At 42.0% G+C, this 27,184-nt stretch overlaps 7 protein-coding genes across 11 annotated transcripts in view; 4 read left to right on the forward strand and 3 right to left on the reverse strand.

The window, feature by feature from the left end:
* The first annotated feature begins 55 nt into the window (after nucleotides 1-55).
* On the forward strand, nucleotides 56-934 carry LOC132787718 (bifunctional transcriptional activator/DNA repair enzyme Ada). The gene has a single exon (XM_060794997.1). The coding sequence runs from the start codon at nucleotides 158-160 to the stop codon at nucleotides 719-721; it is 564 nt and encodes a 187-aa protein (XP_060650980.1). The 5' UTR covers nucleotides 56-157; the 3' UTR covers nucleotides 722-934.
* On the reverse strand, nucleotides 731-1,877 carry LOC132787721 (signal peptidase complex catalytic subunit SEC11A). The gene is made up of 4 exons (XM_060795000.1): nucleotides 1,647-1,877; nucleotides 1,317-1,576; nucleotides 1,072-1,249; nucleotides 731-1,010 (listed from the first exon to the last, which is right to left on the reverse strand). Exons 1-4 carry the CDS (start codon nucleotides 1,713-1,715, stop codon nucleotides 960-962), a joined length of 558 nt encoding a protein of 185 aa, XP_060650983.1. The 5' UTR covers nucleotides 1,716-1,877; the 3' UTR covers nucleotides 731-959.
* A 540-nt stretch (nucleotides 1,878-2,417) lies between these two features.
* Nucleotides 2,418-3,424, forward strand: LOC132787719 (probable peptidyl-tRNA hydrolase 2). The gene is made up of 2 exons (XM_060794998.1): nucleotides 2,418-2,717; nucleotides 2,773-3,424. Exons 1-2 carry the CDS (start codon nucleotides 2,529-2,531, stop codon nucleotides 3,142-3,144), a joined length of 561 nt encoding a protein of 186 aa, XP_060650981.1. The 5' UTR covers nucleotides 2,418-2,528; the 3' UTR covers nucleotides 3,145-3,424.
* Nucleotides 3,344-4,013, reverse strand: LOC132787720 (density-regulated protein homolog). The gene has a single exon (XM_060794999.1). The coding sequence runs from the start codon at nucleotides 4,011-4,013 to the stop codon at nucleotides 3,453-3,455; it is 561 nt and encodes a 186-aa protein (XP_060650982.1). The 3' UTR covers nucleotides 3,344-3,452.
* Nucleotides 4,014-4,575: 562 nt separating this feature from the next.
* Nucleotides 4,576-13,766, reverse strand: LOC132787716 (transcription initiation factor TFIID subunit 1). Of its 4 annotated transcripts, XM_060794990.1 has the most exons (13): nucleotides 13,367-13,766; nucleotides 12,984-13,312; nucleotides 12,779-12,925; nucleotides 11,852-12,716; nucleotides 11,410-11,793; nucleotides 10,636-11,353; nucleotides 8,216-10,577; nucleotides 8,011-8,153; nucleotides 7,630-7,951; nucleotides 6,652-6,750; nucleotides 6,021-6,212; nucleotides 5,690-5,779; nucleotides 4,576-5,504 (listed from the first exon to the last, which is right to left on the reverse strand). In XM_060794990.1, exons 1-13 carry the CDS (start codon nucleotides 13,576-13,578, stop codon nucleotides 4,915-4,917), a joined length of 6,453 nt encoding a protein of 2,150 aa, XP_060650973.1. In that variant the 5' UTR covers nucleotides 13,579-13,766; the 3' UTR covers nucleotides 4,576-4,914. The 4 variants fall into 4 exon arrangements, with proteins under 4 accessions (XP_060650973.1, XP_060650974.1, XP_060650971.1 ...); XM_060794991.1 differs by lacking the exon at nucleotides 6,652-6,750 and having other exon boundaries at nucleotides 4,590-5,504; XM_060794988.1 differs by lacking the exon at nucleotides 5,690-5,779 and having other exon boundaries at nucleotides 4,590-5,504.
* Nucleotides 13,767-14,217: 451 nt separating this feature from the next.
* LOC132787722 (protein archease-like) lies at nucleotides 14,218-15,054 on the forward strand. Its single transcript, XM_060795001.1, has 3 exons — nucleotides 14,218-14,477; nucleotides 14,543-14,567; nucleotides 14,622-15,054. Exons 1-3 carry the CDS (start codon nucleotides 14,423-14,425, stop codon nucleotides 15,010-15,012), a joined length of 471 nt encoding a protein of 156 aa, XP_060650984.1. The 5' UTR covers nucleotides 14,218-14,422; the 3' UTR covers nucleotides 15,013-15,054.
* An 886-nt stretch (nucleotides 15,055-15,940) lies between these two features.
* The window catches only part of LOC132787717 (transcription factor E2f1), a 40,231-nt gene continuing 28,987 nt past the window's right edge, over nucleotides 15,941-27,184 (forward strand). Inside the window, exon 1 of one of the 2 annotated variants that reach the window (XM_060794994.1) lies at nucleotides 15,941-16,521. The gene's annotated coding sequence lies outside the window, so the exon portion shown is untranslated. The remainder of the gene's footprint in view (nucleotides 16,522-27,184) is intronic. The other variant, XM_060794993.1, reaches the window with a different exon arrangement.

Genomic DNA, 27,184 nt, shown 5'->3' on the forward strand with positions numbered 1-27,184 from the left:
GCTTAAAAAATATATATATGGCGTACGAAAACTGACTGACCAGTTGGCTGAGTATCGAGGCTTAGAACGATATCAAAAATATCGATAACCCGATGTTCACCATTCAGTCAGAAGGCAACCAAACTAACATTTTGAAATACTAAATAGGAAAACTAATATGTGGCTAACAAATAACTTGCAAGTGTCCTTAACACACTTAAAGGCAACGCCAAAGATCATTAAATATGGTTTTATGGATTCGAAATTTGGACAATTGCTGCTGGGACTCACAACCATAGCAAAGGGCGCTAAAAGCTGCAACGCAATTTGCGTATTGTATTTTATACAAGAAAACGAAATTGCAACATTGAAAGAGGTGCAGCAACGTTGGCCCAACGTAGAATTCATGGAGGATGCTGAATCCATTGATCAAGTCATCGAAATCCTATCGATCGATAAGGAGAACACCGCTGCAATCGACGTTGCTGTTGTGGGAACAGATTTACAGTTTGCCGTTTGGAACGAATTGATTAAATTAAAGGCGGGCAAAACATTGACTTACAGCGAACTAGCTGAGCTGGTGCAGCGTCCCAAGGCGGTGCGAGCGGTGGCAAATGCTGTGGCAAAGAATGAGGTGTCCATTCTGATACCTTGTCATCGTATTGTATCCAAAAGCGGCGCTGTTAAATATCATTGGGGTGCAAAGCTTAAGAGCGATTTGTTGGCATACGAAGCAAAATAAATATAAATCTATAATTTAAAAATTCACTTTTATTGAAATTCAGCTCCGGACTCGTTTTTTTTCATTTAACTTCGAACCTAAGATTGTTCTTATTCTGTGTGTGGTGTCTTATAAAAAAACAAATGACAAATTCAACTGAAATGCAAACAGGCTCAAGAGATTGTGCATCCCTGGCATTATCCATATAGCTAATGCCCGCAGATCCTACTTAAATTGTAACTATATATCTATACTGGTCCTATTCTCGATGCAGCAGCACAAATATTGCCAGAATCGAGAGTATAGCCCACTGCAAAGCAAAGAATAAGTTAAAAAATAAGAAATTTACATTAATTTTAGTAGATGCTTACCTTAACTTTTGGATATTCGTTCATGAAGATCGTGATAATGCCAACATATGGCAGAAACCCTCTGGCGCGGCCTACTATGTCCTTCTTGGTCAACCAGAGCTGTCCTGGCGCATACAGTCCTCGGTCATCCACATTGTTGTTGTCACCCTTGGTCAGGAACTTAACGGAACCATCTTCCCTATATACCAAAGTAAATTAGAACTATTTAATTACTATTCAATTACGGCGAATATAGTTCTACGCACTTCTCGTGCAACTTGATTACACGATGCACTATGGGTATGTCCCGTCCCTCCACCTTGAAGACCACAATCTCGCCAACACGCACCGGCTCTTCCTTGTAGTTGGTGAGGAACAACAAATCGCCACGATGAAAAGCCGGTTCCATGCTGCCGCTCAAGACAACAACAATGGGCGATTCACTGCCGGTGACAACCATAAGACCCTTCCATATCATCAAGGCCGAGGAGACGATCATGGCAAAGCTTAGCACTTGATAAAGCGACTGCAATAATAATGCAACATTTGCAATCAAGCTTAAATTAATTACACAGAAAAGTATTGGCGACGCATACCTGACGCTTATTCATGCGATTAAAGTCGCCCATCATTTCGTCTATCTGCAACATGCTGGCTATACCCATGTTTGTGCCTTTTGTTATTTATTTTGTTACGAACAATAAGCAAAGCAAGTCCACAGTTTTTTGTTTGCAAAAAAGTTTTTCTAGGCGAGTTCCACGAAGACAAAAAATGACAGGTTGCAAGCGGCGGACGCGTTGGTCCGACACGTCAGTAGGGATAGCAGTGTAACTGAGCTACAAAATATTTCAACAGTTTAAATATGTCCACAAAATATACTAGAACTGCATTCATTTTTGTCTAAACTGTATTCCCAGTCATAAATCAATATAATCGTTTTACATGCTATCCACTTATTTAAGAAAAAAATAATATTATGTTTCTTTAAATAATAAATATAGTAACAAGCTTGCACTAAATGAACAATTTTAACCAGCTTTGCAGTAGTTGAAAACAAATCTTTAAGCTTCTTGATATCGATTTGAGCTGCCCTGAAAGCTGCATCAGCTGATCGATAACGTGATAGCAATTTATTTATTTTAGAATCTAAATTATATAACAATTCCAAATTATTTCGTAAGTCTCACAATAAAAAATCTTTCGTAGTACAATAAAAAAGAGTTGATCATAAAAATAATAAAATTTTGAAACAATAAGAGATTCAAAAGGCCTCGCGCCATTGACTAATTCTTATCGATTTCATTGGAAGCCATTAGTAATTTGCGGTATATTTTAGTATATTTTACGCAGCAACGAGGATATATTTTAAAATTCAAATAGCTGTCGCACTGCTGGTGTGGTTGGTGTGTGCACATTCTGCTCGAAGTGAATTTCACAAATTTATTGAATAGAAATTTGCAATAGATACTAAAAGAACAATGGGTGACAAGCTGTTGGATACAACACAAATAATAAATGGCTTGGCTGTGATGATATCATTCTTTGTCGGCTACAAATATGCATTGAAACGTGGTGAAGCGTGCGCAAAAATCGACGATACACCAGCGTCTACGAAGGAGACGACAGAGGAAGGCGCTGCAGCTGCAGCAGTTACTGTTGCCGACAAAGTAAGTTATCGAAATTGCAATTAACAGTAACTTATAGTGATGACTTGCCTTACAGAACTATGGCGGCTTCAATGACAATTTTAAAATGGTGCTCGTGGTGCGCAATGATCTGAAAATGGGCAAGGGCAAGATAGCCTCACAATGTTCACATGGCGCTGTCGGTGCATATCAAAGAGCTGTGACACGAACACCCCGCTTACTGCGCGCCTGGGAGCAATGCGGTTGTGCCAAGATTGCTGTGCGCGTCGACAGCGAAGCCGAACTGATGGCAATCAAACGGTCCGCGGAACAAAAGCTGCTGAACACGTGCCTCATACGCGACGCTGGGCGCACACAAATCGAGCCCAATTCAAAGACTGTGCTGGCTATTGGACCAGCGGCAGCAGATGACATCGATCGGGTCACCGGCCATTTGAAGCTGTTGTAGAAAGTTCATACACTGAACACACACATACATGATGAAGAATCACACGCTTAGCCAGACGCCTCTTGCGAAGGTGCACATAGGAAACCAACCAATCAATCCCTAAACCCCAAAATTTCAAAGCAATATGTGAGCGCATGTGGACACCACAACACACACGACTGTGACAAGCCAGTTAATTGAAGCAAAGAAGAAAGGAAAATCCTGCTGCATTGTTGCGTTTACTGTAAAACTGAGCTATTACATATTAAATCATTTGTGATGCTATTGTCTTTCTTAACAAGTCCTTGTTCTTGGCATTTTTGTTATAACTAATGATGACTCTTTTTGCCCTCGCCACAATCCTCTATGGCATCCACCGACACTTCCTCCCACTTCTGGGGTATTACTTTAAACAGCTCTTCTCTCACATCGCCCTGAATAACAATTGCATTATCCGTGGTCACCGACGCGCCACAAGCGAATTTGTTGCCAAAGAATTTGGCTGCTGAACGCAAATCAATTTTGAATGTACTCATGCCGGTCACAATGGTCACTCGCTTGTTCTTGCCACGGGTGGCACACGACAAGCAAATACGTTTGGGTGCAGCGTCATCATCACATTTTTCCTTTTTCACCCGCAGCAATCCCTTTCCACCGCGTTTCTGACGCTTCTTCTCCACCTCATTGCAGCATTCGCTACCCTCGGCCTCGCGTAAAGTGAGTTTTTCATAGTCTTCGGGCAAATTCTTGGCCAGCCATTCTTTGCATTTCTCGTACTCGGAATAAAACTCACAATACTCGATGGGCATGGAACAATTGCCACAATATTTCACTTCAAGGGGATATTTGATATCTGCCAAAACAGATTCGGATTCATTTCTAGAATCCATTGAAATTTTAAACCAAATAAATGTGCCGAGTATTATTTGTGATCAGCAGTTGATATAAAACAATGCCTGCTGTGACTTGTATTCCAATTTTAACTGGAGTTACAAATTCCTAAACAATTTTCAAATATTAAAAACAAGGTTTTCAATACATCAATTTTTCCTTTGACTAGAGTTAGCTTAGGATAACTAGTCCTTTGTTTTTGCATCCAATTTTGGACAATGTATTCACACAATAAATATCATATAAATATACATATGTTTAGTAGATTATGAAGTGTCGAACAAACATAAATAAAAAATCTGAATTGTCGTGGACAATCATGTTACAAACCTTTAGAAATTCTTATTGATTGGGTATAATGATTTCTAATTTAATTATTAAAGAAAGTTGGTGAAGTTGATAAGGAAGAATTCAGGGAAGATTCCTTTTGTTTGCATATCCGCCTTTAACAGAAAACTTATCAGATACAATAAAATTTTCTAAAAATTTTTTGTTAATCAGAAAATAGAGTAAATTTTTGCCACTTAATGTGCGATATATTTTTTTTTTACTTTTTATGCAAAAATATACAAATATTTGTTTCAAGTAACTGAAATCGAAAGAGAACATTTGCTTTTAATGCAAAAATGTCTCAATATTTTAATATACAATTAATTATATAAAGAAACTGAATTCGTTAAAAATGATTAAATCTTTTTGCATCTTTCTCCAACTAAAATTAACTTATCTTAAAGCAACTAGACATTTCCACTAGTCACTTGTTATTTTGATTAATTCTAATGTATAACAGTTATGAAAGTAAAAAAGTCGTTCATTGAGTAGAAAATTATAAGGCAAAAGAAAAATAAACCTGATAAAACAGTTGAAATATTTGAAATGTTACACATGATAATTGTTCAACTAAAATGTCATCCAATCGAATTCGTTTTCTCCTTGTTGCTGCTGTTGTTGTTGCTGCTGCTGTTGTTGCTGTTGCTCATCATGTTGTTGCTGCAACATTGGCGGCTGAGCGTGCAGCTGCTGAAGCTCCTGAGCTGGCTGATAGTCAGATGCTTGTGACTGATAATCAACAGGCTGAACAGGTTCATTGGATGCATCCAGCAGATAGATTTGCGATTGTTGAGCGGAGTGATGCTGCTGCTGCTGGGCAGCCAGTTCACTATCATCGAAGACCTCTTTCTTGATGCGAACGCCACCGTTGTTATCCTCCTCATCGCTCTCGGATATATCCAGATCTTCGTCTATACCCATGCCATTATTATTGCTCGTCGAGGGCATCTCATCATCCTGTGACTGCATCATGCCAGCAGCCGCAGCTGCACTCGTGCTAGCCTCGGGCGGATTATACTGTCCATTATCGTCCTGAGACTGAGCCATAAAATCGGAGAAGGCGCTCTGTGCATTGTAGTTTTCATTGTAGTTCTGACGTGGCTTATGCATGGCCAGAAAGTCCGATGGGTCGTAATTTGGATCCACATCAAGGGATTCATCTGCAAAATCAAATATCAGCGATTAGCATTAATCGAAAGACAAAAGATATGTAGGACAATAAATAGTTATAAAAACAAGCCGTGCGCTTTTAGAAAATGCGTTATTTTTTAAAAAGGATAAACAAGAGAAGAGAGCAGGGAAAAGGGTTTGAGAAAATGGAATTGGATGGGTTTATAATATGAACCTTGCTGCTGTTGAGCGTAGTAGCCAAGACCGCTCAACTGCACCATAGCTTCAGCCGCTTGCTGGCTGTCATCCTCGCCGCATTGCTCCTCTAATCACACAATAGCGAAAGTAAATTGTATATATAAAATGTAGAAACAGAATCCAAAGCACACAGAGAATAATACATTTAGATTTTTTGGGTAAAATAGAAGAGTCTCGCAAAAAGTTACGTAAATCATATTTAAATATTCGAGATTTCAACTTGCAACACACACAAATACGAATACATAATTGTTGTGCACAACTTCAACTAAAAATAAATGCAATTTAATGCTCATCACATAACGCACCTGCCATCTGTTGTGCCTCTAGATCAACCTCCATCTTAATGTTCTTGGGATCAATGTAATCCATGGTATCGCCGCTGGTTGCATTGAGTCGTTCCCCTTGATCCAATATATTGGCAGCATTATTCTCATCCTCGGATACCTCCTGAAAATCTTCCTCGTCATCCTCATCATCGTCTGTGGAGCATTGCAGATCTAAACGCATTTCATTGGCAAGATATAAAACATTGATTAATAACGTATAAGTGACAAGTATGTGCTAAAAGAACTGAAACAATTGTCAAGTAAAATAAACAAATAAAGTGATTAATTTTGTAAAATTTATCAAATGAAAAATAACTAATTTAAATGGCAAATTATAAGAAAACAATCAAGAGACTTGTATAAAACTAATGTATTAATTAATTAAATTAAATCCAAACCAAATGCAAAAATTTAGTATGAAAGCTTTTGGGGAATTAAGTGGATGTGTGTTTATTCGTTGTGAGTGTAAATAAGTAGATGGTTAATTAATAAAAGTTAAAGAAAAATCAAATACAAATGTGTGGGTGTATGAGTGTGCATGTGTGTGTGAATGTGTGCGCTATGTATTGTTGCTGTGGTCCACATATAACGCCGTATACAAAAGTCTTACCTTCGTCCAGAAAGTAAGCTTGCGTCTGACTCATGTTAGAGCCAAGACTGTCCTTTCGGGGACGGCCCCGACCACGTTTAACCGGATTCGAGTTTTTGACTAGAATTGGATTTGTTTGTTTTTGTTTTTATAGAGATACTGTATTACAAGTACTTAATATACGAGTAAATAAATGGTGGAAAACATTTATATATAACTTGCTTGCAATTTATGGAATTTTCAATTTTTCAATCTGTGTGTTTTAATTGTTTTTATTTTTTGATTTCGAAATTGAGCGCAAAAAAATGCTTAACAAAAAAAAAGTAATAACAATTACAAAAACAAAAATTTGATTTCTGTTGAAAGCAATTTGCAATTGTGCATAAGTTTTTAAGGAACAATAAGTATTTATATAGATATAGTTCCCAATGGCGCATTTTGGATACACACATGAAAAGCTTGATTTGGGACACTTTGATTACATTGAGCTAATGGGTTTTCTCGACGATGAAATGGACATAACGAACGATCATGCAGTTGTCACTAGAATTACATCAACTTGGAATGTATTTTCTAAATAAAAATGTATACACAATTATTGCCTGTTCTTTTGACGCTAATACAAACATAAAAAAACTTCCACATAGCAACTGGAATTAAAAAGGTTAGATTAGTATGGAGGATGGAACCCGATCTGTAGACCATTACCAAGAAAGAGGATCATGTGTGTCGAAAGGTTTAAGCATATGTACAAACATTCTATACGGATTCTATATATAAGTATATATGGATCTGTATATGATGCAAGCAAGAGGAATAAGCAAAAGCATTACCAATAATTAAACAAGACTAAGGAACTAGACTATATGGTTGCGTTTGATTAAAATATATATATATGTATATATGATGTATATGAATTGATGCAAAACCAATTCCTGACTAGGATTATATGGATTAGTTGTAGTAGATGATTTAACATTGAGTCTAGCTCTCGCATACCCTCTTCCACCGGATCACGTTGTTTGCGTGGTCTGCCCCTACCGCGTTTCACCTCGCCGGCAGCTGGTGGCGGCGGTTTGCGCAACGCTGCTGCAGCATGCGATTGACTTGTGTCCGCGCCCATTGTGCGATGTATGGAATTGGGTGGCACAAGTCCAACATGACCCTCCACATCGATGTAATCATCGCCAGGCGAACTGGCGCGACTTCTCATGTCGTAATCATCGTTACCCCAGGCCTCGTCAAATTCTGGTGCTTCGGCTCTGGCCTTCTCCTGCGTTTTCAATATGTTCTGCTCCAGCTGGCCGCAGTGATTTGCAAACTACAAATAGGGGTACATTAGTTTTACAGTAGTTATTAATAAACTCGATAAATGCTTACCTCTTCGAGCTGTGTTTGTGCATACTCCAAGATCTTCTTGGCAAACGCCGTGTACGGTGCCTCGCTGCCATTGTATTGTTCGCAGTTGGCCGCAATGAGTTCAATGTCGCGCAGAAAGTCGGCTCGACTGTGATAGATATGATCTGTGTAAAGTTTTGAGTGTATTAATTTCAAAATATTTTCTAACATTTCGCTCTCCACTTACTTTCAATGTTTTTGCCAATAGTTTCCAGATCCATCGGCTTTTTAATCAGCGTATAATAGTCCTTGATGGCCTTCTTGTTGACCGGCTTAAGGAAAGGCCAAGCCTCGGACATCGAACGGATTTGTGAGTGCAGTTTCTCAAAGATGAATGACAAAGCCACCTGATCATCGTCGTCCAGCAGCGGATTGATGGCCTTCTCCAGACGCATCAGTTTATCCTCGCGCTCCGCCAGCAACTCGAAGCATTTGTCGAACATGCGCTGGGCAGCAGATGTGTATGCGCTCGTATCCCCATTATATAGCACCGAGTTGTCCACGATCTGCTTGAGATCCTCAAGAAACTGTTCGCGACTCGTATAGCGACGCTGACGAATTTGTTCGCGCATCGTCTGCAGATCCATGGGCTTGGTAACGACCAGATGATAGTCCGGCACCCGTTTGGCATTCACTGGGAACAGAAACGGTGTCACATCCTGCATGGAGCGCAACTCGTTGAGGATGTTCTCCAGTATGGACGAAAGCACCACAACGGGATCGGTGCGTCGGCGATTAGCAGTCTTATTGTGACGCTGCAAATAATCGCAGTGCACCTCGTTGGCCATGCGTCGCTTCTTCTTGCCGGAGCCATCGCGTGGCATCTTGAGCGTGAGGCCGCCACGTCGCTTCGACTCCTCGCCACTCTGTCCATGACGCTTGAGCACTTTGCTGCTCAGTGTGACCTTGGTTCCATCCACATTGACCAGATCGTCGTCGTCCATGTTCATCTCCCGCTCGCTCTGCTCGTCCATGTCGTCAGCCAGCGAGGGATTCGATTGCGACAGACTGCTCTGCATGCCCGTGTACAGTGGACACGCTTTGTTGGTGCGCATGTGTCCCACCTGACCGCAGGCGCCGCACTTGAGCTTCAGATCCGGCTTCAGCTTGAACTTCTTGCGCGACGGACTCACCTCCTTGTGACTGTTGTCGCGCTCCTTGTGCGCATGTCCGCCCGAGCTCTTGGGATCACCCAACGACGTCGGCATACCTCCCGGCTGCAGCTTTTGGTTCTGCGCCAGCTGCGCGAGTCGCTCACGTTCCTGGTTGCGCTTGATGCGACGCAGCTGCTCCTGGATGCGCCGCTTCTCACGCTTCATCTCCTCCTTCTGCTGTTCGTCCAGTGTGGCAAACTGTTTGATGAACTGCTCATCCTTGGTGGTGCGTATCTTGATGTAGGCATCAATCACCGCCTGGCGACGCACCGTCTCCACACGCGTATACTCCTTGCCATCGTTGCCCTTAAAGGTGCGTGTAATGCGCAAGATGCGTCCCTGATTGCTCTGCGCCATCGTCTGTTGGGTGGCCTCCTCCTTTGCCTTGGCCGCCTTGTTGCCGCCATCGCCCTGCTCATCGTCCAGCTGACGCAACAGCTCCTGACGCTCCTGCTCTTCGCGTTCTAGCGACAGCTGTGTTGAGGTCTTCTTGTTGGCCAACATGTTCTCCAGATTCTTGCCCAACTCCTCCAAGTCGGACTCTTCGGAGGCCGACGACTCATCCTCATCGGTGGACAGCACTTCGGAGCTGGCAAGCACACGATTCTGTAGATCAAAGATGCGCTGACACTCTTCCTTGTAGCGCTCTTGATGCTCCGCAATGGAGAAGCGATTGCCACGCGAGAACTTATCCATGCCCTCCTCTCCGGCCTTGGCCTTCTCCGTGGACAATGTACGCACCACATCGATGACTTCCCAACGCGTCAGTTTCTTAATCTCCTCCTCGGGCACCTTGAACTTGCGCAGCAGCTCCTTGGCACGCTGCAGCGGCAGACGACGCAGATCGGCATCGGTGCCCGTCACCGAACGCTTCGGCTGCGATTCCTGCTCCTCTTTCGTTTGTGTGGGTTTGTTGGGCACGCGCACATAGGAGAAGCCTTCGCCACAGCCCGTAGGATCAGCGGGACCGCTTAGCTGAAGCAAGCACTTTCCACGCATGGCCTGGATGTAGGCACGTGTAGTGTTCCAGGGCGCCACCTTGACCTCATCGTCGAGCAGTTGCGCCTCCTCGTCATCATCCTCTTGCGGCGCAAACAACGATTTCTCACCATAGCCAGCATCCTTGAGTCGCTGCTCGGCTGCAATCATGCTGAAGTACGCACAGCATTGCTCTGGCGAGACCATCGCGCGAATTTCCTCCTCGGAGGGCAGACGAAACTCTGGTTTGATCACCCACCAATTGGAGTCCATGCCTGTGCGCTTAAAGTCCGCACATTGCTTCAAACGTTTGCGGATGCTGCTCTCCGAGTGAGCTGGAAACGCGCGCTTCACATCGTCCATTCGAATACGACGCGGATTATCACGACTCTTCCAAAACAAACGATAGATAAACACCTGCAAAAGCAACATTAATAAACCTGAGCAGACTAACCGATTTTAACATCTTACGCACCTGCAGAAAGTCACGCGTAAAGTTGTTGGCACGCTTCGAATTGGGACCCGGCACCTCGTACAGTGGACACTCCTGACCCACGGTGAAGATGGCGCTGACCACGCGTATAAAATAACTATTCCTTGTGCGTATGATGAGAAAGTCGTTGGGCAACATCTTGTGCGGATAAATCGGTGCACGATACATGTTATTCTCCAACGCCTGAATACACTGTCCAGGATGCAGAATACCCAGAAACGGACTGGTGTGTGCAAAGGCCACCTCGCCATACACATAATCCTGTGGTCCGCTATCCTTCTCCGCCTTACGTTTGTAGTAGTTCTTGATCTTGGAGCACATGCCCACCTGATTCATCAGCGGCGGATGCTCTTCACAGAACTCAGCGAGCACAATATCACCATCCTTACCACTCAGATCCTCAGGATTGCGCATAAAGAAGACATCTCCGCCACCAGATGCAATGCGTTCCACTTCTCGCTGTTTGGCCTTCTTGACAATGTGCTTCAGCAACGGATAAACTGGATGTTGTTGGACTATCGTTAGAGGACCATGCGAGAACTTCTTGAGCGGTGGACGATGGAACGAGCGCAGCTTCATTGGACCCATGTGTGTGGGCACAAATGGAGCACGCAGCTCCACAACCGGCGTCGAGTGTTGTATGAGATTACCGCCGCCCACTTTAAGACGCAACGTGGGCTCCGTTTTAGGTGTGTAATAGCTGCAAAGAGTTGAGGTTAATCTTGAAGCAATTAAACAATTGTAGCGGTGTCTTACGAGTCATTGGATATGTTAAAGGGATCACGATCAGGACTCTTGGGTGGCGGTGGCGGCGTATCCTCGGCCAGCACATTGATGACACCCGCTTTGCCCAGCAGAATCTTCGATTTCTTCACATGAGGATGCGGTATCTTGATCTTGGGCGGTGGCCCCACATTCTTGTTGATCTTGCTGGGATCAATGTCATCGGGTATACCGAGTATAATGTTCTCATCGTTGGGATCCAGTGTCAACACCTTCGGCTTGGGTACCTTGCTCATCTGCTGTGCATCCCAAATCACCTCATCCTCCCATTTGTGATAGATGAGTTCCTCGTTCTCCACGGGAAACAAACTGTACCAGGTGTCATCTGGAGCTTCCACCTGTTTGTTTTGTGCCGCACTGCAAAATGAAACATGTTAACTACAAAGTGTAATACAATTAAGTTGCCAACGCTTACCTTTGCAACGCCTTCTTGGTAGAACTACCTCCGGAATTTTTGTTGCCGCTGCTGCCGCCACCGCCACCGCTATTCGAACCCACAGGCAACGCAGTCTTGGGACTACTGAAGGCGCCCGCAGTGCGAGAGCCGCTTGAGGGCAGCCAGCCAGCAGCATTCGTCTTGGAATTGAGCTTCTGCAGCACCTTGGCCTTGATGTCATTGCCATCCCACACGACATCGTCCTCCCAGTGCAGCTGTGACACCATCAGAAATGCATCGTCCGCAATGCTCGGCTGTTCGACAACATCCACGGTAGTAGTGATCACCGCCACCTCGCCATTAAACTTATTCTGTGTGCCGCCTGAGGACGCCGTCTTGGTCTTGAAACCATAGTTGAATCCCTCGCCCGAGTCCGGCACTTCTAGCATATCGTACCAGATCTGCGCTGGGCCGTACCGCCAGTCGGCCACCTTGGGCTTCTGATCGTTATTGTCACCGCTGTCCGGTCCCTCAGGACGCACATCCTCGCTGTTCAAATCGCTCAGCAGCTTATCCTCATCATCGGGCTGACATTCGGAGGGTGAAGGTTCAGGTCCAAAGTGCAAATCAAAGCCACGTCGCCGTGGCTCATCTGAATCGCTGGGCGAGTCTGAACCACCTGCATTAGGCCGCTGATCACGCGACTGATTCCGCTTTCGGCGTCGCTTGCGGACGTGACGCCAAATTTGAGGTAAACTTGTCGGTTTGCCAGGACCAAAGAGACGCGAGAAACGCAGCACTTTCTGCGGCCGAAAGTCCGGAAAGAGGTCACAGACATCGACATTTTGGTATTTTGATGGCAGAATGTCAGCCAGCGGTGTATCCAAACGACGATCAGCTTCAGCTAAACAACGGAAATGGAGCAATTAAAGTTTGGTCTGATTAAACAGCTGTTTCTCAAATTACCTTTGGCTTCCAGTGCTTTTGCATCGGCGCTGGGCGAAGTCTCTGTGTTGCCAGTTTTGGTAGCTTCATCATTGCTGCCTGTGGATGAAGTACTAACGCTTCTCATGGGCGCACTGGGCGGCGGCATCAGTTCCTTGTCATCCTTGGCTGCCAAATGCAAATAACCATTAGTTTTTAAAATATGGAAATAAGTTACAACACCTACTTGACTTGGCCTCCACCTTGGAAGCGGGTATCGCATCCTCCAGATCATCAAATGTAGATGCAGACTCAATTGGTGTCGCTGCTGGCGGTGATGGCGTGCGCGGGCAGTCTTCGGATAGCTCCGTAATATCGGAATAATCAATAGCATCGTCTTGTGCCTTGATGGCGCCATCCTCATTCGCCTCATTACTGGTGCCCGCCTTTAAAGCATCGAAGGCACTCAAGTTATCCGACCCATCCGCTGTTGGTTTGTCCTCGTTATCCTCATCGGAATTGGCGCCACCACCGGGCTGATCAATCACCTCATTCAGCAGCGAATTTAAACCCAATCTGCAAAGAAGTTTTCATGTAAAACACATTTCTGAAGAGGAATGCGCTACTCACTTGGCCAAGGAGCTGAGATTCTCGCGAAGCTCAGCATCGAATGCATGTCCACCTCGCTCATCATCGTCGTCCATCAGCTTGCCCTCGGAATCAATGTTGCCAAACAGTATTCCGGTCAAGTCCATGCCCCCCATTTCCATGTCGTTGCCCTCGTTAGCCGCATTGCCGCCAATGGAGCCCTCATCGCTGTCATTGTCCGATGCGGTGTCCATGTTGCTGCAATATTTCGGACTCTTTCACTTACTTTCGCTTAATTTATATTTAACATTGCTCAGCAGCTGTTGCAAGACGCTTTTTATTTATTTGTTTACGTTTAACAAGCGTTTTAATTTAATTTTTTCGCCGTTTGGAAAAAATTCTGCGTTCTCTGCAGTTTTGGTGATCAAAACTGTGTGACCGATTGCTGCAAGGGTTAAATTGACAACTGTTAATTAACGAAAAAGTGGCGGCATGTCGATATTACTTAACAGCCTTAGCATGGAAAAGAACCATATTGCTGCCTCATTTCCCCTAGTGTGGATTGTGTGTTTCGCAAATCCACACAATCCACTTACTGTTGATGTTCTAGTTATAAGCCAGTTTAAAGAAAAATGTCAGTTTTACTAAGCTGTTGTTTTGTAAATTTTAATAGAATGTAACGACATTATAGTTTTCGAGAAAAACATATTTATTAAGCGGCTTAAGTTACTGTTTTTGAAAGCTAACATTACATTGCTGCTATTAACTTAAATTCTTAATATTTCCCTGAAGGTAATTTTAACAATCTTAAACAGCTGTTTGGTAATGTTGACGCATTTGTTTTATTTTTTGCGCAATCTTACGAAATTTTTGCAGGGGTAAATGAAAGAGGAAACAAACAAAATGCGAATATTTAAGACTTGTTAAATCAACTTTTTGGTTATCTGCAGTTAACATTGCCGCTGTTAGCATACGCGCGCACTGTTACCATTTCCCATGCTGAAAATTTAAATCCCAAACAGCTGTTTGGTGATGTTGACGCATTGTTTTTTTTGTTTGCACGCTCTAACGAAATTGTAGTTTTAACTGAAATTCAGAATGGAGGTGGAATTTAGCAAGGAGAACTTTCTGCTGCCCGAAACCAAATATGAATGTGAGTATTTTGAACAGAGTAAATAAAGTTTCCAGTTATCAATAGATTGTTTCTTGGATTTCCAGACTTGGACCACACGGCGGATGTGCAGTAAGTTGAAACCACGTTGCTGACTAACTGAACTAATCCTCTCCTGCCTTAAAGGTTACATGGCTGGGGCACAACGCTGAAAGAGGCGTTTGAACAATGCGGCGTGGCCATGTTTGGCTATATGACAGAGCTGGATTATGTTTCCGTGGAATCGTGCTACGAAATCGAAGCCAAGGGCGATGACATCGAAGGACTATTGTTTCATTTTCTTGACGAACTCTTGTTCCTGTTTAGCTGCGAACCATTTTTGGTGTGCAAGAAACTGGAAATCACAAAATTCGATGTTGAAAACTTTGAGATCGTCTGTCGCTGCTATGGCGAACCCTTCGAACTCGGCAAACATCCTCAGGGCACCGAGGTGAAGGCAATCACATATTCGGCAATGCAAGTTGTCCAGGATGTGGAGCGCAGCAACTTCGAAGTGTTTGTGATAATTGATATTTGAGTGGAAGGTATTAAAGTGAATTTGACATTGTTGTTGTTAGCTTTTTGCATTCATCCCTGTCTTCATTAATCATAAGTGAAATGCCCAAAAAAAATCATACATTTATTTATAAGAAATGCGCCGAAATTTTTGCAATCTGTTGCACCCCAAAAAAATAAACCCTGTGGGGTTGCTGAATGACTTTTCAAGCAGCATTCATTCAATTTGTTGCTGCGGCTGCAAAATGCAATTAGACTTTTGTGCGCTACCCTTTTTTTTTGGCTTTTGTGAATTTGCAGCGTGCATGTTTCCCAGACAACCCTCTTTTTTCTTTGTTTAATTACTTGTGCATTCCCAGACTGCAGTTCAATGCACTGTCTGGACAAATAAATGCAAATTCAATTGGAAAAAGTTCCCACTTCAAACAATTTTCCAATTTCCCTTTAGTCTTTTTCAAATTCAAATTGTAAGCTAACAGGTGGCAACCATAATAGCGATGCCAACTTGTCCACGAATGGACCGCATGTTAATGAGCAGTTGGTTTAACAGGCTGCGTTAACAGCTGTTTGCACAGCTGATCAACAGCTGTTAAATGTAAACAACAGAAAACTGCGCGCCGCTCACGTGTAGGTGTTTCGATGTGTGCGTGTGTGTGTGTGAGTGCGCGCGTTTAATGAGCTTCAAGTTCTTGTGTACCGATTTAATTTGACATTAAATTAGTAGCAGTTAAAAGCCAACGAAATAATTACGTGTCAAATTTGAATGCAGACGGCGACATTGATGAGCGCAAAAAGCAACACTGTGTGCACAAGAAAGTGTGTGTAAAAGAACAAACAAAGTATCAAAAGCAAAGCAGGCAATAAAACACGTACAACGACGACGACACCAATATCAATACACAAAGTTGCTCATTCCTCGTTCCTCGCTGTTTGTGTTGGTTGAACGCGCGAGTCGCGTTCGCGAGTAAAGAAAAATATCGAATACAAGTTGAATTTGGCTTAAAAAACGACTATAATATTCAACGCATATTTGCAATATCGAGTGAGTGTATAAAGAGTTGGCGCCCTTTTGCCCCGTTTTGCAATTTGCCTGTGAAAACAACAACACTTGCCGTAACGTCATCATCGCCGCGGTGGCCGCCGCACTTCGCTGCTGTTGCTTTTCAATTCGCTTGTCGTCGTCGCAGTCGCTGCCGCTTACTCGCCTCTCTCCGTCTCTGTCGCTCTTGCTCACTTGTTCATTCTTTCTGCAGCCACCAATTGTCATGGTGTCGAAGAGGAAGCAGCAGCAAGCATTAAAGCACATTTTGCTTGAATAATTTTTGTACGCTGCAATTTTCACATGGTAAATGTGCAGTGAACGGCATTAAACTGGCAACAATCAAAAGCTAATATAATACGCTACAAATTGAGATCAAAACCAAGTGTGTGGCTTAACGAAAAGTGTGTGAAAAACGTGGCAGAAAAAACTAAAAATCCATAGCTCTCTGGCGGCCATAGAAGAAACGAAACGACAAAAAAAATGTGGTAGGTATGTATGTAGTATGTACGTATGTATATATGTAATAGTATTAGAATATAGAGGCTGCGAAAAATGTGACGACGACGACGCTCGCTCATGTATGAGTGCGCGTGAGGGTGTGTGCATGTGTGTGTGCGGGTGCTGCGCTGGACATTTTCATATTCGCCCTGTGCCGGGCCGGCGGCTGTCACAGCTGACGCGCAATTTTCCCTTTGCGGCGAAAAAGGAGTAGGCGACAACGACGATGGCGACTTTCTCTCTAATGCGCATTTTATATAATATTTGTAAGATTCGCATTAATCCGCCACAAACACTTGCACACACGTGTGTGTGTGTGTGCGTGTATGCATGTGGCGGCCCTCTCCACGAATCATCAACCTGCTGCTGCTGCCTCTTTCTCTTTTGCGTGCGTGTGCCATATGAGTGTGTGTGAGCGAGTGCGCCGCGTGTGTGTTTGTAACTAACGGCGAACAAACAACTCCAATTCATTGCCGCCGGCCATGATGACGTCACATGCGCTTTGCCATTTGCATTTCTAATTAGAATTCTAAATATATATATTTTTATTGGATACATGTAAGAGGATCGTTATGTGAAATTCTAAATTATAAATTATGTTTATGATGAATGTTTGCTTGTCCAAAAATAGCTTTATGGCAGCTTTAATTTTAGGCCTAAAGACTTGCGAACTTACTTATTGGCTTAGCAAGCATGTTCCAACTTCATGACCGATTTTCTCCTCCTTATATAATATTTTGTGTAATGTTGTTCGATAGCATGATTAATTAACAACTTGATTCCATTGCTGTGATTGTTTATCTCTTGTAATTCATTTTTAATACCAAAGAAAGTGCTGTTTATGCCTTAGTTTTAGTCTGTTTTAGTGTGGAAATCAGAACTTTTTTCATTTTCTTGTTTAGTACTGATTGTGTTTGTCAAAGTTTTGTACCATTCCCGTTTCGAAGGCCTTATCAGCGTATCAATTAACCCAGATATGCTGGCAACGCGGAACTCACGTGATAAGAGACCGAGTTCAAACCAACTTGGAAAATATATATTTCATTATTTATGTGTAGACGGAAAAACTCTATACGAGATTTTCCATTTTCCCTATTATTGCCCTTTTATCTACTGTTCCTCTCTTTGTATTTGCCACTTTTCTAAAGTCTCCGTCCCTGAGTTTTTGGCAGCCCTGGCACTTTGTGGATTTGGCTCACCTTTCGTTTTATTCCGTCGCGACGTCATCATAGTTTGATGACCTCCAAGCGACAACGACGACGACGCTGCGTCATCGCTTTTCGGTTCGTTCTTAAAGAGGGGGCTGAAAAGGGGGGCAGCGGCGACACAAAACAACAGATATAACTCTTCTCTTGAGTCTGCATATTTTTGGTCACAGTTCTTTGGTTCTTCTTCGACTTGTGCCGCGCTGTTGGCCTTCACTTTGGCTCTCAGTTGGGGCTTGGTTGGAGCTCATCATTTGTTGTGAACCAGTTGCTTTGTTACCTGTTCTCCATTTGGTATACACACACACATATCGATACAAAGATGCCGTGATTGTCTTCTTCTTGCTATTTCGCACAGTTGCCTTTTATATACAACAACATTGGCAACAACAACAGAAAAATGGTTAACACAGTCTGAACAAAATCCGATATACATTATTACGGAAGCAATGATTTGTGCTTTTCATTTCGTTTTCGTCTTTTCCATCGGCTTAAAGCAGTTGCAGTTTCAGTTTCCAATTCCAATTCGAAATGAATGCGATTACGCCTAACAATTACCGATAATGGAGTCTAATATCGCTTATTATAGAGCGCCACTAATTGTTTAACGGCTCAACAATAACAAATAAAATATCCACAATTCATTTGGGAACTTTTCCAACTTTGTGGCTTCAAAGTACAATTTGCATTGACATTGCTAAAGAGAACTCTGATTTTTATTTCATTTTAAAATTGAGAGCACTTAAAAAGTGAATTCATTTTGTGATACAACAGTGTAAGCCATTAAAATTTTTTTTTAGAATAAAGAAATTCATTTAAACAAGATTAGGTGACAAATTTATACGAAAAGACCATAAATTTAGACTTAAATATAATTGCTAAGGTCGTAGTATTAAATATTTTGTATTTGTGGATAAATTGAAATATTTACATCTATTTATATAGTTTATTGTGCAGCTTTCTCATTCTCGTCAAGGGTGATTTTTTTAGAATATCACATATATTGAATGATAGTTCAATGAAATTGATAAGCTTGCCCACCCACTCTCCGACTTTTTCATTCCACATTAAGTGCTATTAATACTCGGGCATTAATTATCACGTCGCGCGATCTGGCAACGCCGAGTGAAACACCCAAAACGGGCTTACACAATGTGCCGAATGTGGCAATTAACAATCGACAAATGGCGCACTTGCTCCCCAATAATACGAGAGTATTTTTTCATTTTTGTATTTGTAAAATACTCTCGAAATGTATTTTGATTTTTTTTAATTGTAGATTCACCACTTTTTTTGGGTCGTGTCGTTGTGGCGATCGTATCGTGTTTGTTTTTATCATATATTTTATGTATTATCTCTTGTTATTGTTGTTGCACTTTTTTTTTGTATAACCAGGCCGTGGCAAATATTCAGAGAGCAGAGAGAATGACAGAGAGAGAGAGGGAGAGGGAGAGACAAGTTCCCCTTCCCTTTCCAACAAAACGCATGAAAATACTTAAGCGAAACGAGTTAAAAACGATTTCATTAATATGTTTTTGTTGCCTTTTGTTGTTGTTGATGTGTTGTTTTTTTTTTTTGGTCGTTTTGGGTTGCGCGTTGCCTTTTTGCTGTTTTCGATACCCTCTCAGTGGGGGCATAATTGGTTTGCCCTTAAGTTTGTAACAATTATATGTATGACAAAGATTCCATACACAAAGAAAGGCAATTTGATAGGGTACATACGCCACCCTAAAAGTATGCAATAAATATTTGCAATTTTTTATCGATTTTTCACCAAAGGATATTATTACACATAGAATTCCTGGTAGTTGAAATTGTAGATTGTATCATTTGAAGCTTTTTTTCGTTCAACATATATAGATTAAAATTTATATTTAAATTTATTTAACAATTTATTGTTGTCTAAATTTGGCGCCCGACACCACAACAATTTTTTGCGGTACTTTTTCGTATCAGCGACACGTTAAAAGTCAAAGCATAAAGAGTATTTCTGTTGCGGTGCTTTGCTGCTTAAAAGCTTTCAGTAGCTGCTTTGCGTTGCCTGTTCATTTAGTGTTGCTGTCGTTGTAGTTGTGTTTTGCTGTTGTTACTCTTTTTGTTGTTGTACACTGTTCGCTGGCCTGGCTATTTTTAAAATGCGCGAAAGCAACAAGAAAACACGAAGCAAAAAGCAACGCAGCGACCGCAGGCAGCGACGCCATCATTGTTGCTGTTGTCGCTGCGTTCGCCGCATAAGAAATGTGGAATATGGAATTTGAGTGTGCGCTGCTCCCACACAACGCAACGCACACACATACGCACTGGCATAAACTCCATTCGCAAGCGTCGCAGCTTTTGTTGTTGGTGCGTGCAAATTGGAGCAAAAAGTTTTGAGCAAAGTCAGCGACTGCGCTGCCGGCGACAACATCGATTTCCTGCTGCAGCAGCAGCGGCAGCAGTGACAGACAGACGGACAGAGAGACCGAAAGAGAGACAGCAATGGAGAGAAGACGACGGACAGTCGCAGGCATGTCCATTGTATGACAACTCATTTGTTGTTGTGTTCGCTGCTGCTGCTTCTGCTGTGGGTGATGTCGTCATTGAAATGACGCTGTCGCTGTTGCTGCTGCCGAGGCTGCTGTTGATGCTGACATCGACAGCAGCAGCAACAACAACAACAACAAAACAACATGCCATACTCCCTTCAATTGGGTCACACTGGCGTCGACATCTCTTCGCTTCGCTTTTTGCATGCGTTTTGCAAAATTTATTTATTTTTCTTATTTTATTTTCATTTTTTTTTTTTGTTGCTTTGACTTCGCACTTCATTGATAAAATGATTAATCGTTATGATTAATATACTCTGTGTGTATGCAAATTTTTTTGTATGTTTGTGTGTCACCTAAACGGTGTTGAAGCGTAAAGCGGATGTTTAAACGATTTATAAAAAAGCGCTGCCCCAGCAGCAACATTGTGGCAAACTGGGTGATAAGCAGGGCACAGCGAGAGCGAGCATGAGAAACACTAAAGTTCAATGGAGTTCAAGTCGGGTTCAAACGAAAGCCAGCCAAATTAGATAAAAGTATTTGAAGAATGTCATTTCAAAACATAGGATCTAAGTGAAGCTCAAATACTCTTCTCAAAATAATATTTTGAAAAGGAAATTAAATAACAGCGATTTTAAAGAATACCGAGATTATATAGAAAACCCAAAATTTTCCTATCTTATTTTATATGGGAAGAAGTTTTATAGTAATTTAGCTTAGATTCTGTAAATAATAACAGAATTACAAGTAATTTAATTGAAATATTTACCACAAAAAAAAAAAGTTCTGTAAAATGACATTATTAAAAATGTAGAAAATAATGTTGTGGAGGTAAAAAACGTCTATGGGAAAATTGAATTTATGAATTTACCTATTTCAATGTCGGAAATTCATATTAAATTATTAATGATGTTTTGCAATTTCTTCATCGAGGCAAAAACCTTTACATAACAAACCCAACTCATAATTCCCACCCAAAACATGCTTCGGACTTGACATTTTTACGGGCGAACTCAGAAAGCAACCCCACAATAATTGCAAGAAAATTGATTCGATTTGATGATGCCTTCAAAGCAAAAAGGAAAAAATCACGAGATGACGAAGGAAAAAAAAATAATGGAATAAATGCCTTACAGCTGCAACAAAGTTGCTCTGATTCAATTGCCTAATGTGTGCGCATAATGCATATGGAATTATGTAAGCACATACATTTTTATATTCCAAGACCCCTCTTGCGACCCACAAATCGATTACGAGTGCAATTTATGGGACAGTTACGCGTGGTAGCGATTGCTGCATCTGCCTGCAATATTTTCTTTTGGGCAGCTGCTGGGATGCTGGGATGATCATTGAGAGTTCTTTCTTTTCATTCGACTCAATGAGAAAATCGCAAAGTCGCTTTTCACTTTTCTTGTTTTTTCTTTCACGGCAGCTGCGTTGCGGCGCAGGAGGAAGAAAGAAACAGATTGAGGACAACATTTTGCATCATCTTTGAATGGGACACGACAAGAAGTGCTCACTGTACAATGCTGCAATTTATTTAACCTTTGGCTTTGCTTTTCCTCTTTCTCTCTCTCTCTTTCTATCTTTCTGAGTCTGTCTCTCCCTTGCACTCCTACTCTCAGGGTCTGCTTAGATCTTTTATAATCCTGCACATCCGAGAACTCCTTGAACGTGCTCATAATTTATGCTGTACAAACACCTGCTCTGCTCGGTTGCAGCCCAGTTTTCCTTTAGTTTTTCTTTTGACCAGCTGCCGTTTTGCCTGTTTCGCTGCCTGTTGCTCATTGTCTTTTCCTCTTCACCTACTTCTACTGCTATTGCTTCTTCCTCTTCTTCATTGGTCCTTGGCTGCTTTACGGCATTTTACATCGTTTTTCATGCTGTTGTTTTTTTAATTAAACATTGCCCCTCTCTCATTGATATCATCGCTCGTGCTGATAATTTGTACCTTTCGTATAACAGCTGCTTATAGATTGTCCATCGAACAGCAGCTTTAACTTAAGAGGGGAATAATAGTTGAATCGCTTACATGATGATACGTCTTGGAGAATTCCCTTGACTATTGAGTCGTTGAAGTTATTTTTGAACAACATTTAAGCAGTGCATAACAGCCAGGAAATTTAGAATAACACCTCGTCTATTGATATAGATAATTAATTTGTTCAAAAATTTTTTTTTTTTTTTAATATAATTAAACGTGTATACCTTTAACTTCTTTTTCAAGGCATGTGCAATTGTTTTGCCACCATAGCCGCACACCATATGCCACACACTCTTAACCCTTGTTCTCCTTGCTTTTGTTGTTGTTGCTTTTCTTGGCCCACACTTGTTCGCCTTGGCAATTTATTGCCTGTTGCTGCTTCGGTTACTGTTTTATAGCCCTCGTCTTTGAGTCGACACACGTTTCGCATTGCTTGATTAGATTAAGGCCTCACAGATACAAACATATATATAACATTCTCTGTTAATATCCTTTAACCCATCATCAACGCTGACGCCGTCGTCTTCGTCGTCGGCAACGCAAAGTTCAAAGCCAATCGACTATTTTTACTGCTCCGACTGCTTCAGTTGTTATTGCACATGCTCTTTCCAGCCATGTGGTTATGTTAGACTTTACACTAAGCACGGCATGCTGTTTACGATTTGAGGTTAGAACTGAAATTTAAAAAGCATTGTGTGCGGACTCCAAAAAGTATGCTACGAATAACTCCAAATGAGGGAATTATGTAAATACTTTAATTTGTATAATATGCTTGCATAATAAGATATGTCACTGAATAAACAACTGAAGTGTTTTGCAAATATTACTGTTAAACATCTCTTGCTGTTAAGTTACGTGCATCGAATAATAAGCCACGTTCGATTTGTGTGCTCTGTTAATTAACAGCAGCCAACGAAAACTGTTAAGCGACGAAATTAGCAAAATGGTGCTTTAAAGAGTATGTAAGTAGTTGTGGTTGTTGTTTTCTGTTGTCGCATTGCCTGCATCTACGTGCACAGCAAGCTTTAGGCGTGCGTGTGTGTGTATTTAAGTGTCTCTCTCTCTCCCATTTAATTGCTAAAAGTCTCGAAATGTAATGAAATTCCATTGCAATGCTTGACTCTGCTATGGCATTTGTCCTCGTTCTTCCCTTTAGGCTTTTTAACACTTTTTAAATACCAATTCTCAGAATTTGACAAATGCAAACAAATGTTGAGCTCCTCTCAGTCCATCTCCTTTGTTCGCTTTTTGCTGCACAAATCACTTTTGACCAAATGTTGGCACAGCCTATAATTAGCCACTATTTGTACCCAAGGGGGGGGGACCGCTCTACGACAATTAAAATCACATTAGTTTTTCTAGCACTGTTGCTATCTCTATCTGAGTGAAAATGCTGAAAGTGCTTTGTTGCCTCTTATCATTGCTCTATTCTCTCCGCGCAGCTGAACTGTTAAGGGGGTGTGGAGTGAGGGTGGAGCGAAAAGTGCAACCGTGTATGTATGCGAAAGCCACAAAACCCGTTTCAGACATCCAGATTGTAGTTGTTGTTGTTGTTGTGCCCATCGTCTGCCCCACATGCTTGGGTCTGTCTCTCTTCCTCTCTCTCTCTCTCTTTCGTTGTGCTGCACATGATTAGCGCTACAACAACAGCAACCACATCGCAACGTTGCAAATGAAAAGAAAATTTACAAATTCCATTCATGAAATTTTGCAGCGTCGGCCAACGTCGTCGACGTCGACGTCGATGCTGGCTGTTAAGCTTCACTTCCACACACAAACACATAACCCACACGCAGAGTGCACAGACAGAATGAAAGAGCGAAAGAGCAGACAGAGCTTCGCTCTCTTTTTTGTGTTTGTGTGAGAGTGTGTGAGACGTGCCTGATTTTTTTGCGGCTTGTTTTTGTGCGTCGCGCTTCATTCTCAGCGACAGCGCAGTCGCTGCATCCATTTGCACGTGTATTGGTGTTGCTGCTAGTGTCTGTGTGTGGCGCTTGCTCAGCTTTGGCACTTGCCGGATATTTTCGTTGTTGTTTTGGAGCCGACGTTTCATATGCCGGCTCGTCGTTACTCGTTGCTCTCACTCTCTCTCTCCGTCTCCCTCTCACGTGCGCTCGTTCGCTTGCATTCTCTCTCACTGCTGTTTTGCACTTGCAATTTTAGTGAGTGATGTGGTGGGGGGACAACATTGTTGTAGTTCGTATGTAGTTGACGAGGTTGCTCTTTCCTTCCTCCTCCACCTCTCTTGTGTGCTCTATTGTCGCATCGTCGTCGACATCGTCTGCGTTTGCCTGACAATTACATGCAAAAAGTTTTGTGGCTGCAGTTTTCTACACAAACTCTGACACTTTATTGCACTTGTATGCATACGTGTGTGTGTGAGCTCTGGTTTATTATGCGGGTGCAGTAGACACAGACAGCGTTCTCGGTCCTGTGGCCAGCAAGCAGCCTCTTTTGCGCAAAGCTCGTAACGCGCATCCGTTTCCCTTTTTGCTTTATTGCTAAACTGCAATTCATTTGCTTTGTTATTTTTACACATTTTACGAGTATGTGTACAATGTACCAACAATTACAACAACAAGAGTTTAAGGCTGCACCAAGCCAAGAGTCATCATCAGTCGGCTCCTTCTCTTCCATCCCCTCTGTGCTTCATGTGGTGCCGCAAGCAAAACTCTCGGCGTATATTTATTGCGAGACGGTAGACGACGCCCGACTATTCCCCACCCCCAACCCCCAAACAGCTCCAGATCCCAGATCTTAGGCCCAGACCAAGGCAACGCAATGCTGGGCTCAATTTTCAAACGATTTCAATGGAATTCTGAATTCTGCTTGCAGTCGTCGTCTCAACGCAGCGCCAAGTTAAAATCCCAGACTCGCATCTTACCAACGCCCCTCTCTTTCTCTCTTTGTGCTTCTTGCATCCATCAAGCAGCACTTCGGTTACACCAAAAACAGCAACAACAACATCAGAAACATCATGGGACAGCCTCCTGCAAACGGCGCATAATTTTTGCTATATTCAAGACAGCGAAGGGTTATTTCCATTTTGGCATGCATCTTGTTTTGCCATCGCAAGCGAAGCTTTTAAGTGTGATCCATGAAACCCGACGAAACTTGGTGGAAAGAAATGGCAACGCTTTAAGCATTAGTATGGCAACGTCGTCTAATGAATATTCAAATTTAACCGTCAATTGGCAGCTGCTTATTGTATTTGCAACTGGAATACGGAAGGGAAAAAACGTTGGAGTTTGTTTGATTTTCTTAGAAAATGTAATAGCCATGCTTATCTTGAAATAATAATATCGCACACTACAAATATATAAATAGTATGTAAATGTGCATGTATTAGTGCGCGTTAGTCAGAGCAAAGCTTCACACACAAACACGTTCACACAACTATTATCGCAATAAGCGTATGCGCAATTCGACTTCAGTGTATTGGACTATGTTTGCTGCTTTTCGGTTGATGTTTTAATTTTTTCATGTAGCCGCCGCCGTTGGCTGCATTCCCTCCTTGTGCTACTTCTTCCTCTTCTGCTGATGTTTTTGTTGCTGCTCCTGCTGTTCCTTCTCGTTTCGCTCTTTTCCTTATTGGTTGTTGTTTACGTTTCGGTGTTGGACCTTTTGGAGTTGCCCGACGACAGCGCGACAACGGTGACTGCGATGCGGGCAGCGACGTCGCGACGTTGGCGTTGTCTACGAGCTTTTCTGCTGCTGTTATCGAGTGAACTTTTTGCTAGATTGCTTTGCTGCTGCTTGGCTCTTTATTATATTCACACACACACACACACTAACACACATATAGTACATACTTGTTATATATTTAGAAAATTGCATTTGCCGGCTACATTATCGAATTATATAAGAACCATAGATAATGCCCCAAGTAACTGAAACCGCACCCAAAAGAAATAAGTCTCCCCAAAATAAAACTAACTTCCCACGCAGTAAGCTCACCCTGCCCCTTTGTGGTCAACAAACACTCTGTGTTTTGTTTTATTTTTTTCATTCTTGCGTCGGCTTATCTTTTTGCATTCTTGCATCTTATCTGTTCCACACACAAGTTTATTGCGGTTTCTCTTCCCCATGTGTTACCTCTTCTTCGTCTCCTGCTTCTGCTTATTCTGCTTCTTATTCTTGGCTGACTCGCTTTACAGCTATTGTTGCATTTGTCGCATTTCTGTGGTTCCACAAATTCCACTTTTAGGCCCAGGACACGCAAGACACGCGTCTTTGTCCTCCGCTTTGTGCATCGTCGTCGTCGTCGTTGTCGTCTGGTGTGCTCTTCTTCTTCCTCTTGTTCACTTTAATGTTGTTTGTTGGTGTAAAAATAATGAATTCCTTCTTTGGGGCTTAACCTCAAATTGGCTTAACTTCATTTATTTCATTTGCAATGCCTGAAATATTTCATTTGCGGTTTACTTCTACTTTTCCTCTGTTTTTTTTTTCTTCTTGTTGTCTCCCTCTGGCTTATGCTTTTGCACCCTTCCCCTTTTGCCACTTCTGTAACTGGACACGGCTTTGGTGGTCAGGACGCGAGCCACAGTTAAGCAGGAAAGTTGATCACAAAAATGTGCTTTCGAAAGCTTCTTCTTAAAGTATGCAATTGTCAACAAAGTTGAGGGAAGAAAGCAGGTGCATTCCAATTCAAGAAACTTGTTACGATTGTTATTGTTGTAATACCATTCAAAATTTAGTTTATATATCTGAAATTCAGATTCTAATGCAGTAAATTGTGTATATAAAACAAAAAGTAGGTTGAACATTTGCACGAAAAGATCTTATTGATAAATTAATTTTAAATTTGTTGCTTTATCGTTGTTGCAACATAGTATATAATGATCCTCTTAAAACTATAGCTTGTAAGCTGAACTTTAGTTTCTAAATAGTTATAGTATTACAAAAGTATTTTATTATCTAAACTTTAGATAGTCAAACTG

The sequence above is a fragment of the Drosophila nasuta genome, chromosome 2R (assembly GCF_023558535.2).
Source record: "Drosophila nasuta strain 15112-1781.00 chromosome 2R, ASM2355853v1, whole genome shotgun sequence".
Taxonomy (NCBI): Eukaryota; Metazoa; Arthropoda; class Insecta; order Diptera; family Drosophilidae; genus Drosophila; species Drosophila nasuta.